General features: G+C 26.5%; 4 protein-coding genes across 4 annotated transcripts; 2 read left to right on the top strand and 2 right to left on the bottom strand.

Moving 5' to 3' along the window:
- Window positions 1–1,579: 1,579 nt before the first annotated feature.
- GO595_005763 (uncharacterized protein) lies at window positions 1,580–2,221 on the bottom strand (the record flags this gene model as incomplete). The annotated part of the gene is made up of 1 exon (XM_067919041.1): window positions 1,580–2,221. The coding sequence occupies one exon, from the start codon at window positions 2,219–2,221 to the stop codon at window positions 1,580–1,582; it is 642 nt and encodes a 213-aa protein (XP_067774142.1).
- A 157-nt stretch (window positions 2,222–2,378) lies between these two features.
- GO595_005762 (uncharacterized protein) lies at window positions 2,379–3,080 on the bottom strand (the record flags this gene model as incomplete). Its single annotated transcript, XM_067919040.1, has 1 exon — window positions 2,379–3,080. The coding sequence occupies one exon, from the start codon at window positions 3,078–3,080 to the stop codon at window positions 2,379–2,381; it is 702 nt and encodes a 233-aa protein (XP_067774141.1).
- A 6,291-nt stretch (window positions 3,081–9,371) lies between these two features.
- Window positions 9,372–10,811, top strand: GO595_005761 (uncharacterized protein; the record flags this gene model as incomplete). Its single annotated transcript, XM_067919039.1, has 1 exon — window positions 9,372–10,811. One exon carries the CDS (start codon window positions 9,372–9,374, stop codon window positions 10,809–10,811), a length of 1,440 nt encoding a protein of 479 aa, XP_067774140.1.
- A 4,957-nt stretch (window positions 10,812–15,768) lies between these two features.
- GO595_005760 (leucine-rich repeat protein) lies at window positions 15,769–17,193 on the top strand (the record flags this gene model as incomplete). The annotated part of the gene is made up of 1 exon (XM_067919038.1): window positions 15,769–17,193. The coding sequence occupies one exon, from the start codon at window positions 15,769–15,771 to the stop codon at window positions 17,191–17,193; it is 1,425 nt and encodes a 474-aa protein (XP_067774139.1).
- Between the last annotated feature and the right edge of the window lie 231 nt (window positions 17,194–17,424).

Below are 17,424 nucleotides of genomic sequence, written 5' to 3'. Positions count from 1 at the left end.
CTACGTACGATAAAAATTGAATAAAATTACAAATGTCACAATAAATTTAAAAATTTTAAATATGTCAGTTATCGTTAAAAATAAAAAAGGTATGTCAAATAACTAGGTGAAAGTAACTGTCAAACCATCGATTGTAAGAGCTTAGATTGTTTACTGATTCCATTCCTTGAATACTTTACTAAAGAGAAATAAGTTATATAAAAAATCAAACAGTGTTAGTCAAATTACTATTGGCAATTAAGAGAATGAAAAAGTGACAAAAAGGACATATCATATGAAAAACATCATATTTACTAATATCAATTGAATGGTTTACAAGAAAAGTGACAATATAATCATCATTGAAAAAGTGGATAAGATAATATGATGCCAAATGGAGTATAACATTGAATGGAACACATCATAACTTTGCCACAAAAGTATAATTATAGAATTTAAATATTTCAAAAAGTCGAATGACCAAAGAAGAGAAAAATAGTGTCATTTTATTAGATGGCAATGTTTCCAGTGGACAAAATAATAGGCCATGAACTAGGGAATGGCTTGAGATTTTGGATAAAATGGGAAAATTACGAGATTCCTACTTTGGAACCTTGGCAAAATGTTATTCCATATGCTAGTGAAGCTGTAGAGAGATACTTAACTAAATTGGAGTTGAAATCAAAGAAAGAATTTGACATCTTAATAAGATGGATAAGTACTCACATAATAAACAAACTTTAATGAAAATAATTTAGAAAAATAACTGAGATAAAAATAAGAATAAAAACATCAAATTACAATTTCTAAATGTAAAGTATTGAAATATTATTATATAATAGAAAAGTGACAGAAAGGACATGTCATGTGAAAAACATCATATTTACTAATATAAAATAAGAATAAAGTATAAAATGACACATATAAAAACACACAATTAATGTAGTCAACCTAAAAATAAATTTCCAGGTACCTGACACATATTGAAAAGAATAACCCTTAAATTGCTTTTAAGGTACCCCAAAATAGAAAAATAACCGTCATTGGAGACCGTTATGAGCAATTTTTTTTGGTGACGGTTGACGATCAAAATGAATTGAATATAGAAAATAAAGTATTCAATTCAGGTTATCGGGCGACCGTTATGAGCAATTTCTTGTAATTTTTGCTAGGTAATATAATCTTGCTCAGGTACCACTAACGTCCTCCGCAAGATGAAGGCCTAGCAAAAATTATTTTTATTTTTAAACGTCCTCAAATAACGGTCTTTTGAAAAATAAAATTAAACCTAACCCCCACCCCTAGTACACTTTATACTGATCACCTGTCTACGCCCTTTTATAAAAAAAGTGCTCCGCGGAGTCGGGCTTCGGCAGGTTTGTGATAAATGCACTCATTCGCCATTAGGGCTCTCTTTGGGGGAGGGGGTACCTTGGTTTAAAGAAAAAGAAAAAAAGAAAAAAGTTCTCAATTGCCCATAGAGTGAACAAACTTTGTTATTATCACTTATGTGCTGAGTCGAAAAGAAAAAAATAAAATTAACCAGAAAAACCGATAGATAAAAAGAAAATATCTAAAAATCAATTGAATGGTTTACATTTTACAATGGTAAATTAAATGAATAATTAAAATTAGGAACAATTAAAACACTTGGTGCAGATACTTCAAAATTAGTTTCACGAATATAAAATACAAGAGAATTATCAGATGTAAAAAAACCAACTGTACGATCATTAAGTGAAGGAAAAGTAGTACCAAAATCATATAAATAATAATAATAAGTACCTGATCTAGAAAGTGAAGATTGATGTAGATAATTAACATATATCTCTGTATAATTAGATTGAGGAGAATTGGGTTCAATAACAATTAAAACATAATAATGAGTACCATCTATTGATGGTAATGGTGTAGAAGTATTTAAAGAAAAATTAGTCAAAGGAATAAAACCTGGAACATCTGAAATGGAAATAGAAAATATTGGTATATTAACCTTAATAGTAGATCCAATTTCATAGGCAACTCTTTTAGTACTAGTACCACCAGGATAATTAACAATGGTATCTTGAATAGAATAATCAGGAATCCTGCCATTGTTCTTAAGAACTTCATAAGCACGATCTAAATCATATTTAGTAAGAGGAGGATTAATAGGTGGTACCAACTTACGTTGTAAGACACGTCCCTTATTGCGTGAATAATATGATTCACTAATAGGTCCTATACGATGTGGATCAAACATAAAAATAACAGTGGGAAAATTTTTTATTAATAAGTAATAGCATAATTTAATTGAACCCCTAAAAACTTATCGGTTATTTCAGTACCAGGAATAGATACTAATATAAATTTAAATTTATATAAATCGAAAAATTAATTTTTACACAACGAAAATATTTTCAATCAATTTGTAATCCATTCTTCTTCATCCATCGAATGATAACTTCTGCGCCAGCGTGAGGAGCACTATCAACTGCTTTACGTAACATGTGACTAACCAAAATTTGATAAGTTTTATCATTCAGAAGACGAAGTCTTTCGACTTCTTTCTTAAGGAAACATTTGATTAGTTCTTCAGGCGATTTAGTTTTGGACCAAAATCTTTGTTCGATAACATCACAAACATTGGAATGATAAGTATCAGCAACTTCTTCAAGCATCATATCGCAAAAATCTATTAAATCCGTGTTAAGTTTGTTTGCTTCAAGAATTTGAAGAATTTGATATAATTGATGATGAAGAACTGAAAGTCTCGTAAGAGAAGAAGTTGGCATTGCTTTAACAAAATTGTGTTGTAGTTGTAATAAAATACTTTCCATTATAAATTCACCTATTGGCATTGTAGATTCTGAATTTTCAAAAAAGGCTTTTACTTGATCAAGAATTGGGAAATCAACCATGTTTAGATCCACAGTATATGTTGGTAGAAAGTCAACTATGAGATCTTTAAATGCTTGATACTCTTGAATAGGAAATTCGTCTGATGGTGGAAGTGTATTAGGTGTTATAGCTGGCATAGGATTTGAAATTTTAAATTCACGTGGAATTGTCTTTTTATTTTCTTCTGTGGTTGATGAGTTATCTTGAGCTCTCCAGATCATGAATTCGTTTTTTAGATCTTTTTGATCGTATCGTTACTGAAAAATCTTGAAGCGACCGTTTATAATCACCATTCATCGGTCGATTTTTAAAAATGGGCCAAGGAGCATCGAAAGAAAGCACCAAAAGTTCAAAGAAAGATCTCCTTATAAATCACACAGATTTTGCAAATCCAATTTTTCTTCAAGAGAAAATTATAATCAGATTTTATCATACAACAAATCCAGCTCCTCAACCTAAACTTCACACATCGCATCATATATGTAATCTATTATTAGGGTGTTATGAACAATTTAACGAAATTCCAAAAGCAATAGAAATGATCATTACATATGAACAAGAATCCGATAATCAATATATTATGAAGCTAGATGATTTATTTCAGCTTTGTGAAAAATCATCTTCTATTCGAAATCATATGTTTTCAGTAATTATTCGAAATTCATCTCATTTATTTGCGCCATTTTCTGAATTGCCACCTCCACCATCCAAAATATTTCCAACCTTTGAAAACATTTTTAGTATATTAAAAAATTATAAACAAAATTCACATTATAATTTTTCAAAAGATAAAACGTTTTTAGCAATTCGAGATCATTATAACATATGTTCGCCATCATCATGTTTTACTCCACCCATTTCTAATTTTGCCACCATGAATTCAATTAATCATAATGAACAATTTTCCGGAGTTGTTACAATTCATGGGATAGCGAGTAGTGGACAATTTCTATTTGTTTTATGTACCAACAGCATCTTACAAATCTTTCCAATCTTAAATATGGGGACATTATTAACGCCACTTCGACGTAAATTAGGCATAAAAGTTGATATTCGGACGTCGATAATAGCTTCGCCGAAGAAAATCACTTTATTTTCATATGGTGTAGCATATGATTTTAAGATACATGATTTATTAAATGATAATTGTTATCCATATACACAATATCAAGTACCGTTTTCAAGTTATATATGTTATGTAACTAATGGTATTACTGATGTAGTGATTGATCGCTATTTTAATGTTCATGTATTAAAGAATGGAGAAGTCATTCGAAAAATCAATTTGAAAATAGGCGATAGTAAATTAAATCCATCATTACCAAAGTTATTTCCTAAAGCTGATTATTCATTAATACCTATTGAAATCAATGGGAATTTTATCTCATTTATATATCGACTTGATAATGTTCATTATTTATTTCGAGTTTTTTCATTAATCACTGGTAAACATATTACAGATGACTTCTTTGAAAGTCCAAAAATATGTTTAACAATGAACTTAGATGCGATTAATAGATGTCATTGGATTATTACGATGCAAGAAAGTAATCGATTAGAAATCCAACGATATTATTTCGCGGGTAGTTATGATAATCGTTTATTTGATTTTAATGAATCATTTAAAAAGAGTTCGAAAGAATTCCAAAAATTTGTTTGTAATATGAATAAAATTATTATACATTATACTGGCTCAAATGTTATTCCCAAATATTATTTAACAGAAAACTTAGAATTATTTATAGAATTTCTCGATTTTATACCGAAATTATTATTAACAAAGAATGAATCATTATATAATATAATAATATTTTTAATTAATTCTAATTTACGTCGTTTTAAATCTAATCAAAATATTAGAGACTTATGTTTAAAAATAATTCCAAATTTACCACATTCTTATGCAACATTTTTATATTTTAATAACTTACATATTATGTTATATGAATGTAAAAATGAATCAATTGAAATATTAATAACATTATTACATAAAACAAAAAGTCAAAAAATCCTTTCATTTATATATAGTAAACTTGAATCATGTCAAAACTTAGCTTATATACAATTTGATTTACCAAATAAAATATCAGAAATGTTACCACAAAAACACAATTTCTTCATCATTAATACCAAATGAAAACAAATCAATATTATTAATTCATCAAAGAGTATTAATATCAACGGTATCTATATATTTACGTGATAATAATTTAGATGAAGTAAATTTCGATGATAAATCACTTAATGATATTAATAATCCTTTAGGTTGTTTAACTATGTATTGTAAAATCCTTTCATATAAATTTAACTTTAGTATACTCTTAGCTAAAACTGCAGATGAAATCGAAAAATCATTTATCTTATTATTAATTGATAATTTTATGTGTTTATTAACATCATTATCTTCATATCATATAATTGCACGTATATTGACTGATATATTCTCTGATTTGTTATCTAAAATTTATGGTTTTATATCTAATAAATCATTAGAAATTACAGACGATTCTGATTTATCATCAATTGTTCGATTATTTTTATTTGTTTATGGTAAATTTGCTGCAACTTTATTACAAGGAACAAAATTATCTAATTTTGAAAAAGAATTTTCTCATTTAATATCATTAAATCTTGATAATAATAATCAAAAAGATTTATTTAATACAGATATTAATTGTTTTAGTGAAATTTTGAATAATTTCTTAGGCGAAAAAGGTGATATATATGTTATGTCTCATATATATAAGAATTATAAGCCTTCAATGAACAAAAACTTATCAAATGATATTAAATTATTAGATAGAGTTTGTTTAGCAGCGTTTTGTAAGCATCAAGATTTATTTAATGAATTAATCGAACGAAATGAAACATTTTCAGTAAAACTTAAATCAGTATTAGAACAAATGATTCGAGTTAGAAATATATATCGATCACAAAAACAATCAGGTAAAGAATCATTAATATATAAGAAATGTCATTTATTACTTCGATTAAATAAAGATATTACATTAACTCCGAAACAAATGGGCGATTTTGCTTGTTCTAAAGAATCAATTGAAGAAATCATTTCATTAATTAATCAACAAAAATCTCGAAGTCGATTAACATTAATTGGGTTTGAACTTATTGATAATGTTTTAGCATATGAATCATCTTCGATTTTCATAGAAATTTTTGCTTATACTTTATCCAAAATTCAAAATTTTGAAGGTTTATCAACAGTAATGCAAATTACTAATATAAATAATGAAGAAATTATATCGAAACTTTTTGGTTCAAGAATATTAAAAATTATATTAAATAATCCTAAATCGAAACTTAGTTTAGTCGCTTATCGATTTTTTAGAGATACAAATCAACTACAAAACTTAAAAGAAACATTTTTAAACAAAGTTTTAGAGAAAAATATTGAAACACATGACTTAACATTATTTGCTTTATCATTATCATTAATACAATATATAACTAAAATCCCAAAAGTATTAAAAAATCCAATTTTATCCGCAATGGATTATTTATTACAATCGATTTCATTTTCATTAATACCAGCGAATAAAAAGTTTTATAAAGAATTCCAGCCAATATTTTGGAAAACTAATCCAAACATTAAACGATTATTATGTCGTGTAATGTTTTATGTAATAAATTCAACGAAAATTAAAACTAAAACAATTAAAACCGAATTTTTACATATTGTTCAAACAATAGGTGAATCATATAATAATTGTAAAGATATATCATCAGCTAATGAAATGATATTGTTATTACGACGAATATTAATTGAGAAATCTAATTCATATAAAACATTATTATCAGTTTTATTAAAGATCACAAAAAATAGTGAAGATGTATTACAATGTGGTTTGTTTGCTATTTTAGGAGGATATTTAGAAGAAGTACGTCCTTATTGTTTAATTAAATATCAATCTTCAAAGAATTCATCAACAGAATATATAGCAGTACCTACACAAAAGCCAAATCAATTTTTATGTTATTCGAAACCTTTAAATTTATCATTGCCTTCAATTATTATAGAAAATGATTCGGAAAATATAATATATGCAGTTTCAAGTCTTTATTTGGATATAAAAATATTTCAAGAATTCGATTTTATATTATCATTTTTCAAGAGAATTATGAAAGAATTATATACTATTAAAGCTGTTTTATATTTACAATTATTAGCACATTTTTTAAAGTTCCAACAATTTATTGATAAAATGAAATTTAAATATGTCAAAAAATTAGCAAAAAATTATTTACCATTTCATACATTAACTAATTTCTTTTCACGTTTAAATACATTATTAAGAATTCCAAACATACCACAAAACGGAATATTTAATCAAATATATTATAAAGATTTAGATTTTATATCATTTTTATCACCACGAATTAAAAACAACATTAAATTTAATATTAGTTATTCTTTTGTAAATAATAATAAAAATATTTCATATTTCGGTATAATAACTAATACTAATGAACGATATTTTACTCGATTTTCTTTAATTAATACATTAAATGGTGAAATTTATCCATATAATAAGAAAATTAGTATTGAACCTAATTTAGAAAAATTCACATTTTATATTGATACTAATAAAAATGTATTTGGAATGAATGAAAATAATGAAATAACATTTCCAAATAATTGTAATAACTTTCGTATAATTATTGCAATACCTAAAAACGCAGAAATTAAAATAGAAGTCAATGAAGAATATTTCGATTTTGATTCATGTCCAGAAATATGTTTACATGGAGCGATGAATTCCGAGAACAAAGAAAAGTTATGTGAATTACCAAAAGAATATAAAATATCGACAAATAAAATTCCCAAAGACATTGAATATTTTCCTACATTTAATAACATATTAGAAAACATTAATATCGAAAACAAAATCACAAATATCTTTATAAAGCCTCCTAATTCTATATCAATACATTTAGGATTTTCGACACATTCATCTAAGAAATTAATAGATGAACATATAAAAGGATTATTTTTAACTACTTCATATCAATGGAAAACTATTTGTTTAATACGTATTACAAAATCGAAACCAGAAATGATAACAAATCCAATAAAATTATTCTCATTATTATCAATATCAATGGAACAATTTTCGAAGAGTTTATTTATTGATAATCGTTTTCCATTTTCATTAAATAAAACTTCATGGGAAGATCCAACAATATTATTCTTATCATTAGAAACAGAAGCTAAAGAAGCATTAAAATCTCTTATTAAAGTACCAGGTAACATTGACAAGCTTTGTTTACAGTTATTAAATATTAGTGAAAGTAAAGAAATGCATTTAATTAATTACCCACATAAAAGCCATACATTTTTCCCACCGAAATCTTTATCACAATATTGTTCACCTCGACAAAAATATGCAATAATTACATTAAATTCTTTTGAGCCTATATTAAATGATGCAATTATTGTTGATAATTTATATCATTCATTTCCTTATATAATTAAAGATAAACAAATATTAATGAAATTCTCACCAAACATAACAAATAATAATGGGATTTCAATATTTTCGATATCATCAATTGATAATTCATTTTGTTTTGATACTGCTTTTGAAGTATTAATATTATTAAAGAATTTATTATATTTAGTCGATACATCACAAAACAAAACTATATTAAAAATGGTATTTACAAATATGTTAATAGCTCAAAGTCCTTTTGTTTATTTATATTTAGATGAATATACAACATTAATTGAAAATAGAATACCTCCATCACCATTTGATACTTCATTAGAATATAAATCTAAATTATATATCTTAGGAAGTTTAATTAAAGTTAATCGAATTAAATCTAAAAGAACTTTATTCTTTTTACGTAGGGAAATTTCTCATTTAGATTCACAACGTTATATAGATTTATGTTGTTATTTCCCAGAGTTTGTATCAGATAAAGAAAACTTACCAAAGCCTAAAACTAATTTATATAAAATTCGACAAGTTTCATTAGATCCAATATCGATTACAGATAATTATGCAGTCCGTATACGTTCTATGCAATATTTCACACGTAGTTATGATACATTAATTGGATTTCCATTTTGGTCATTATTACCTTATTGGGTACAACTTAATGGTATATATAATAACAATAATGATAATAATAATGAAATTAATAATGAAGTTAATCCTTATATAGAACGGAATAATGATATAATGCATATTATTAATCCTACATCGAAACTAATAAAAATTAAATTCGAGAATTCAAAAGGTCAAAATTGGAATCAACAAAATATGTTAATGTTATCATATACACCTAATTTCGAAGACACCGAATTTATAACAGGGAATCAAATCAATAACATATATACATTAAAACGAAAAGATTTATTTGTCTCATTATTAGATATTAATGGAGGATGGAATACGGTACGAATTAAGTTCATTAATGATCAACAAAAACAAAAAATTATACCAACAGAAATCGACATCACCAAAATTCATGATTCATTTGTCTCTGATATGAAAGAATTTGCAATTAAATGGAAATCTAGTGATACTGAAGAATTATTAATGTTATTACCTCGATATGCATTAACAGAACCAATGTTTTCATCCACTGAAACTATTGCTAAAGGTTCAAATTTAACGCAAAAGTTTTCATTAACAGTTGTTTTATTACGTGCGTTATTATTACATCACTTTAATTTCATACGAACAAATCATTATAAAACAGTTCCACAATTTTTATGGGATTCGATGACTTCATTTATATCATGTGAAGAATCCGCTGATATTATCTCTAAAAGTATAATATGTGGTAAAGATAAAACTTTTCCATATTTAACTATTGATCGATATTCAGCACGTAAATTAATATTAGATGGAAATGGTAATTCGAATAAATCAATAATTGCACAACTTACAAAAGAATTTAAGACAATTAATAGTAATCAATTACAATGCCGTAAAAGACCATGGTCAGTTACATTCATGAATGAACATGCTATAGATGTTGGTGGACCAGCACGAGAATTAATGACTGAAGTAGCAGATTCGATATTTGAACCTACGTCACAATTATGTTATAAAGTACCAAATGGCCGTAAATCACAAGGTAATTATCAAGACACATATATTCCTTATGATAAATTAAATCAACATACAGATGAATATATAACAATTGGTATATATTTAGGTATAGTTATACGAACTGGTTTAGTCCAAGATTTACCATTTGCGCCAATTGTTTGGAAATATTTAGCAAAAGAGAAAATTAATGATAATGATATATTATGTTTAGATGATGCAATGAATGAAATGTTTAAACATTTAAGAGAAGATATTAATAATAATCGATTCGAAGAGAATATATATCCATGGAAAATCGAGAATTGGGATGGGCAAATCACTGTATTACCAGGTCATTCATATAATAGTTTTGTTAGGATGAATGAAGTCGAACAATATATTCAAGAATCAATACAATATCGAATACAAACTTTAAAGCCAACTTTGAAGTTGATTCGAAATGCTTTCAGAACAAACATTGGATTTAAGTCACATCCTTTGTTAAATGGTAACTTGTTGTCAAGAATGGCACAAGGAAGTAGCATTATAACAATCGAACACTTGAAATCGATTACAATCGTTTCGGATTATGATGGAATTAATGATCCATACATTGTTCGATTTTGGAAAGCTGTCGAAAGATTAACGCCTGAACAAAGGAAATTGTTGTTGAAGTTCATAACCACTTTGACGAGATTACCAAACACAACAATAAATCAGGACTTCACTATGCAGATAGATAAATTGGCGGTGAGTAATCCAGACGAAACTCTGCCAACTGCGGCAACGTGTTTTAATAGATTGCATTTGCCGCCGTACTCTGATGATCAGATATGTTACGAAAAATTGTTGTATGCGATTCAGTTTTGCCAAACTATGGAAAACAAATAAAACATTTATTATTTATTTAAAAATAGAAAAAATATTAAATAAAAATTGATTTTATAGTTATTTTTTTAAAAAGAAATAATAAATTTATTTCTGATCAATTGAATAATCAAGAAAAATATTGTTAGATAAATTGAATAATATTTCACTGTGTGTTAAATGATATTTATGTAATAGGAGTAGAAATTCTTTAGAAATATAAAATTTTCGCGTTATAATAATTTTTTTATTATCAATAAAAAACAAACATAATTATGTTTATTTTTACTCTTTACTTCTCTGGATTGGTCTTTGATTTTTTTAAATAGAATGATGAAAACTGTTCCACATTTTCAGTATTACTTTTTCATTGAGAATAATCCTGCTTTACCAATTGATTATTCAGCATTTTTTGTACCTATTTTTTCGACAACAGGTAAATATGCAATTGAAGATGCACATGAAACAGCAATTTTCCTTCATCGAAACGAAATTTTAATGCATAAAATACTCAAACTTTATAAATAATCTCGTATAATATTTTCTGAGAATAAATTCATTAAAAAGTGGAAAGAGTTGAGACATTTGATATGAAAAAATATCATTTTTCTTCAAAAATTACGTACCAAATAAACCTCATAAAAAAAGTGATTTATATCAAATTGAATATTTTGAGCGGTTTAACCGACATTCGATAACCGCTTGTTCTTCTCAATATTTTTATTTTATTTTTTTGTTGAACCTTCATTGCTTTGCAATAGCAAAAATGAAATTACTGACTTTTTTATTATTGCTTTCATTCACTTTAAGTGCTTCAGACACGTTAATTATTAACATTGGAACTACAATTACAGATGGACAATACGATACTTATAAAGACGTAACCAAGCATATTATCATTCAACCAAACATAACCTCAATTGGTAGGAATGCTTTTCGGGATTGGGCGAGACTTGAATCAGTAGATATAGGAGACACAGTTGTTTCAATTGGTTATCAAGCTTTCGAATATTGCACTAGCTTAACCACTTTAGTCATTAGCAAAAATCTTGAAGCAATGGATTCTTATTGTTTTTCAAGCACTAATATTAAAAACCACACAATAAATACCAATAAAACTGAAATCAACATAATAACTAAATATGTTGACACAAGAGTATGTAAGTATTGAGGTATGCACACTTGGTCCCCTCATTTCTATAATCGGTGATAGAGCTTTCAGTTCTTGTTATAATATGCATACCCTTCTCTACCAAGGAGAAATTAAAAAGCTTGGTTCATATGCATTTTCTTCATGCTACTCATTAGTTGAATTTAAATTTCCTCAAACTGTTGTATCTATTGGTGTTTCATGTTTTTATTCATGTCGTAATTTAACAGATGTTACAATTCCGACTTCTGTAACTGGAATTGGTGAAAGCGCTTTTTACGAATGTTCTAAAATTGAACATATTTCAATACCAGAACCAATTAAGGAAATTAAATCATCAACTTTTAAATATTGTACTAGTTTAATTGATGTGCAACTTCCATCTACAATGCTTCAAATTGGAGAATATTCATTTTCATTTTGTATTTCATTGCGTAATATTACAATGCCAGATTCAATTATAACAATTTCTGCAAATGCATTTGAATATTGTTTATTTACAAGTATTTACTTAGGAAAAGATTTAAGAACCATTGATAATTATGCTTTTTATAATTGTAAAATGTTAACTTCAGCAACATTTTTAAATAATGTTACTTCTATTGGGGATTATGCATTTCAATATTGTTCTAACATTGAAACTGCTATATTTGGAGATAATGTTGCAACAATTGGCCAATATTGTTTTGCATGCTGTTATAAACTTCATACTATTTTACTTGGCAAATCTATTATAACTATAAATCAACATGCATTTGATTCATGTTATGCTTTAACAAATATCACAATTCCAGCATCAGTTCAACCCATAACATCTGGTAATGTGTTTTGGAAATGTCTTAATCTTGAAGTTGTTAAAGAAGGAAATAAAGCATATTCGAATCATGATAATGATGGAGTACTTTATCGAAGATCTAATAATACTTTGACTTCTATTATTTATTATCCAATGGCAAATAAAAACATTGAATTCGAAATCATTGATACAATTACTACTGTTGATGAATATGCATTTAATAATCAAAGTTATATACAAACAATAAAAGGAGCAATTAATCTTAATACTGTTGGAAATAATGCATTTGAAAATTGTAACGCATTAAGGAATTTCGTATTTTCTGACAATATTACAAAGATTAATGATTATGCATTCCATTTATCAGGTTTACAGACAGTTCAATTTGGCAAAAACATTATAACAATTGGTAATTATGCATTTTATCAATGTGGAGAAATTTCATCATTAACATTAACTGATTCTATTAATATTATTGGGTCTTATTGTTTTGCGGAATGTAATAAATTACCAAGTGTAACTATTCCTGATTCAATTACATTAATTCGAACACATGCATTTGAATTGTGTTCATCACTTAGATCAATTATTATTGGTGAAAAATTAGGTTCAATTCCTCCTTTTTGCTTCAATCAATGTTCAAGTTTAAAGGATATTACATTAAATACAAACTTGAGTTTAATTGATGATTATGCATTTTATTATTGTACATCTTTGACTGAAATTAACATTCCACATAGCACACGAACAATTGGTTCACATGTTTTTGAACATTGCGAAAAAATGACCAAATGTACAATACCTGAAACAATTAAAATAATTAATGATTATACATTTTCGAATTGTTATTCACTTCAATCAGTTATAACTAAAGGAAATTTAGAGATAATTGGTAATGCAGCATTTTTTAATTGTTCACTTTCACATTTTGATATAGCTGAAACAGTTACAGATATTGGAACTCTTTCATTTTCATCATGTGCTAATTTAGAAAGAATTACAATTCCAAATCTTGTTACAACAATTAAATCATCTGCATTTTCGAGATGTACTCAATTAAAAGAAATTAAATTAAGTGAAAATTTAGTAACAATTGATTACTATGCATTTTCACAATGTGAATCTTTAACACAAATAATAATTCCTTCAAAAGTTACAACTATTAGTAATTATGTTTTTGCTGATTGTATATCACTTCAAAGCATAGAAATTCCAAATTCTGTAAAAACAATTGGAAGTTCTATCTGTTATAATTGCTCAAGCTTACAATCTGTTAAAATTGGTGATCAAATTGCAACAATTCCTGATTATACGTTTTATAATTGTATTTCATTAAGTCAAATAGTATTTGGTACAAATGTAACACAAATTTCAAATTTGAAATTTTATAATTGTATTAAATTTACAAGTTTTGAAGTTCCTAATAAAATTATTTCTTTAGGAGATTATGTATTTAATGGATGTTTGAATTTAGAATCAATTAAACTCGGAGAAAGTGTTTCTTCAATTGGTAATTATGCTTTTGGTTTTTGCTCTAAGTTATCATCTATTATAATTCCTTCTAAAGTTCAAGAAATTTCCATGAATACTTTTTCATTATGTAGTAGCTTAACTAAAGTTATATTTATTGAAGGATCTTTGAAAATAATAAGATCCTTTGCATTTATTGATTGTATTAAGTTAAATGATATTGAATTACCAAATACTGTTGAAATAATTTTTGATTATGTATTTTTGGGATGTACTTCACTTCAACAAATTACACTTCCGACAAGTTTAATTGCTATTTTCAATTTTGCGTTTTGTGATTGTACGAGTTTAACAACTATTGCAATTCCAAAATCAGTTGAATATATTGAATCAAATGTATTTGTTGGATGTAATTCACTTTCATCAATTAAAGTTGACTCATCAAATTCATATTTTTCTAATTATGGAAATGATGACGTTTTATATAACAAAAATATAAATAAATTAATTTTATACCCACCAAACAAAGGAAGTAATTATGAAGCACCATCACCACTTATTGAAATTGGTGCGTATGCGTTTTTCTCTACACCAATTGTATCAGTAGATTTATCATTTTCTAAAATTGAAACAATTGGAGAATATGCATTTGGAAATTGTATTAATTTACAAAGTATTACACTATATAACACGATTAAAACTATTCAATCATATGCATTTACATTATGTAAAAAGTTAGGAAATATTAAACTTACAGATAACATTGAATCTATTGGTACATTTGCATTTGCATATTGTGTTAAATTTACATCTATTTCAATTCCATCAAAACTTCAAGCAATTAATTCATCTACATTTTCTTATTGTATAAACTTGAAAACAATTTCAGTTTCAGGAGAATTTTTAACAACGATTAATGATTATGCATTTTTCGAATGTAATTCACTTGAATCATTTTCATTTCCATTATATTTGGTAACTATGCATTTTATAATTGTAAAGTTATGCAAGGAACAATTAAACCTTATGTTAATACTATTGGATCATATGCATTTTATGAATGTAATTCACTTCAATCAATTACATTCTCAACAAATTTGAGAAACATCGAAAATTATACATTTTATAATTGTAAGAAATTACAAGTTACATTTAATGGAAATGAAGAAACAATTGGTAAATATGCATTTTATAATTGTAATTCAATTAGTGAAATTACACTTTCATCAGATTTGAAGACGATTTGTTCTTTTGCATTTTATAATTGTATCAATTTACAAGTCACAATTAAAAGTGTTGAAACTATTGAAGATATTGCATTTTGTGGTTGTACTTCAAATCAAACAATATTACTTCCAACAAATCTAAAGAATATTGGTAATTATATATTTTATAATTGTACTAGTTTAACAGATATTACAATCTCTGCATCAGTTGTAAGTATAGGAAAAGGTATTTTCAATGAATGTAAATCACTTTCATCAATTAAAGTTGACTCATCAAACTTAAATTATGCAAATTATGAAAATGATGGCTTTTTATATAAAAAACAATTAACATCATTAATGTCTTTCCCACCAAAGAAAACAGGTTCTTATAAAACGCCAGCACAACTTCTTGGAATTGAAGAATTTGCATTTACAAACTCAGGAATTACATCAGTTGATTTATCATCATCTAAAATCGAAACAATTTCATATGGCGCATTTGAAAATTGTTATAATTTACAAAGTATAACACTTTGTAACACTATAAAAAATATTGGCGCTTATGCATTTTCAGGATGTAATAAATTAGAAAGTATTCCACTTACAGATAATATTGAAACAATACTTCAATATGCATTTTATAATTGCGTTGCACTTAAATCAATGACATTCCCAACAAGTTTGAAGACTATTAGTAATTATTCATTCTATAATTGTAAAGAAATGAATTGTATAATTAAAGAAAATATAGAAACAATTGGTGAATATGCATTTTATCAATGTTCTAAATTAAGTTCAATTACACTTTCATCTAAACTTCAGAAAATTAATTCACATACATTTTATCAATGTGAAAGTTTAGAAACAGTTAATTTCCTTGAAGGAGAATTAATAACAATTAATTCACATGCATTTTATCAATGCGTTTCAATCCGATCAATCCAACTTCCAACAAATTTGCAAACGATTGGAGATTATGCATTTTCTAGATGTGAAAACTTAAAAGTTACATTTAATAAAAACCTTTCAGCAATTGGATGGTACGGATTTGCAAGTTGTACGTCATTGGATACACTTAAACTTCCCTCAAATCTCAAAAGTATTGCATCATATGCATTCTTTAATTGTACCAATTTAGTAACACTTGAAATACCATCAACAGTAGAAGGCATTGGACAATGTATTACTAAATCTTGTCCAAAACTTACATCAATTGAAGTCGATCCAACGAATCCATATTTTGCAAACTATCAAAACGATAAAGTATTATATAATAAGATCTTCACAACATTAGTATCATTCCCAGCAAATAAAACAGGTTATTACCAATCGCCACCACAACTTATATACATAGAAACTGATTCATTTGATGAAACACAAATTACTTCAGTTAATTTATCATTATCGAAACTTGATACAATTAATGACAATTTATTCAATGAATGTAATACATTACAAAATATTATACTTTGTGAAACAATTAAATCAATTGGAGTATCAGCATTTTATAAATGTACTTCATTGATCTCAATTAACATTCCAAACGCAACAGAAAGAATCGGAGAATTTTCATTCTCAGATTGCACATCATTGGTTACAATAATTTTAGGATCTGGCGTAAAGAACATTTGCGAAAATGCATTTTGTAATTGTTTGTCACTTAAATGCATTTATTATTATGGAGTACAGCCACCAGCCTTCGAAAAGAATGCGTTTGAAAACATTTCTACAAGTAATGCATACGTTGATGCAACTTATGCTTTGACTTCGTTTGCGATTTGAATTTGATTGTCGGACTTAACGATGCTTGTCCTTCTAACGAAGAAATAGCGAAATCAAATACATTGGCAATCGCGCTTGGAGTAACAATTCCGGTCGTCGCAATAGTGATAGTGGTCATCGTAATAATAGTCATAAAGAAAAGGGGTAAAAAGTTGGACAGATTCAGTGAGTTCACATGTCCAATACCTGAGCTGTAAACATAATGAAATAAAATTGATATGCTGTAATTTT

Source organism: Histomonas meleagridis (genome assembly GCF_020186115.1).
Source record: "Histomonas meleagridis strain 2922-C6/04-10x chromosome Unknown contig_39, whole genome shotgun sequence".
Lineage (NCBI taxonomy): Eukaryota > Parabasalia > Tritrichomonadida > Dientamoebidae > Histomonas > Histomonas meleagridis.
Note: the sequence above shows the minus strand (reverse complement) of the source record. Positions and strands in the feature narration are given on the sequence as shown.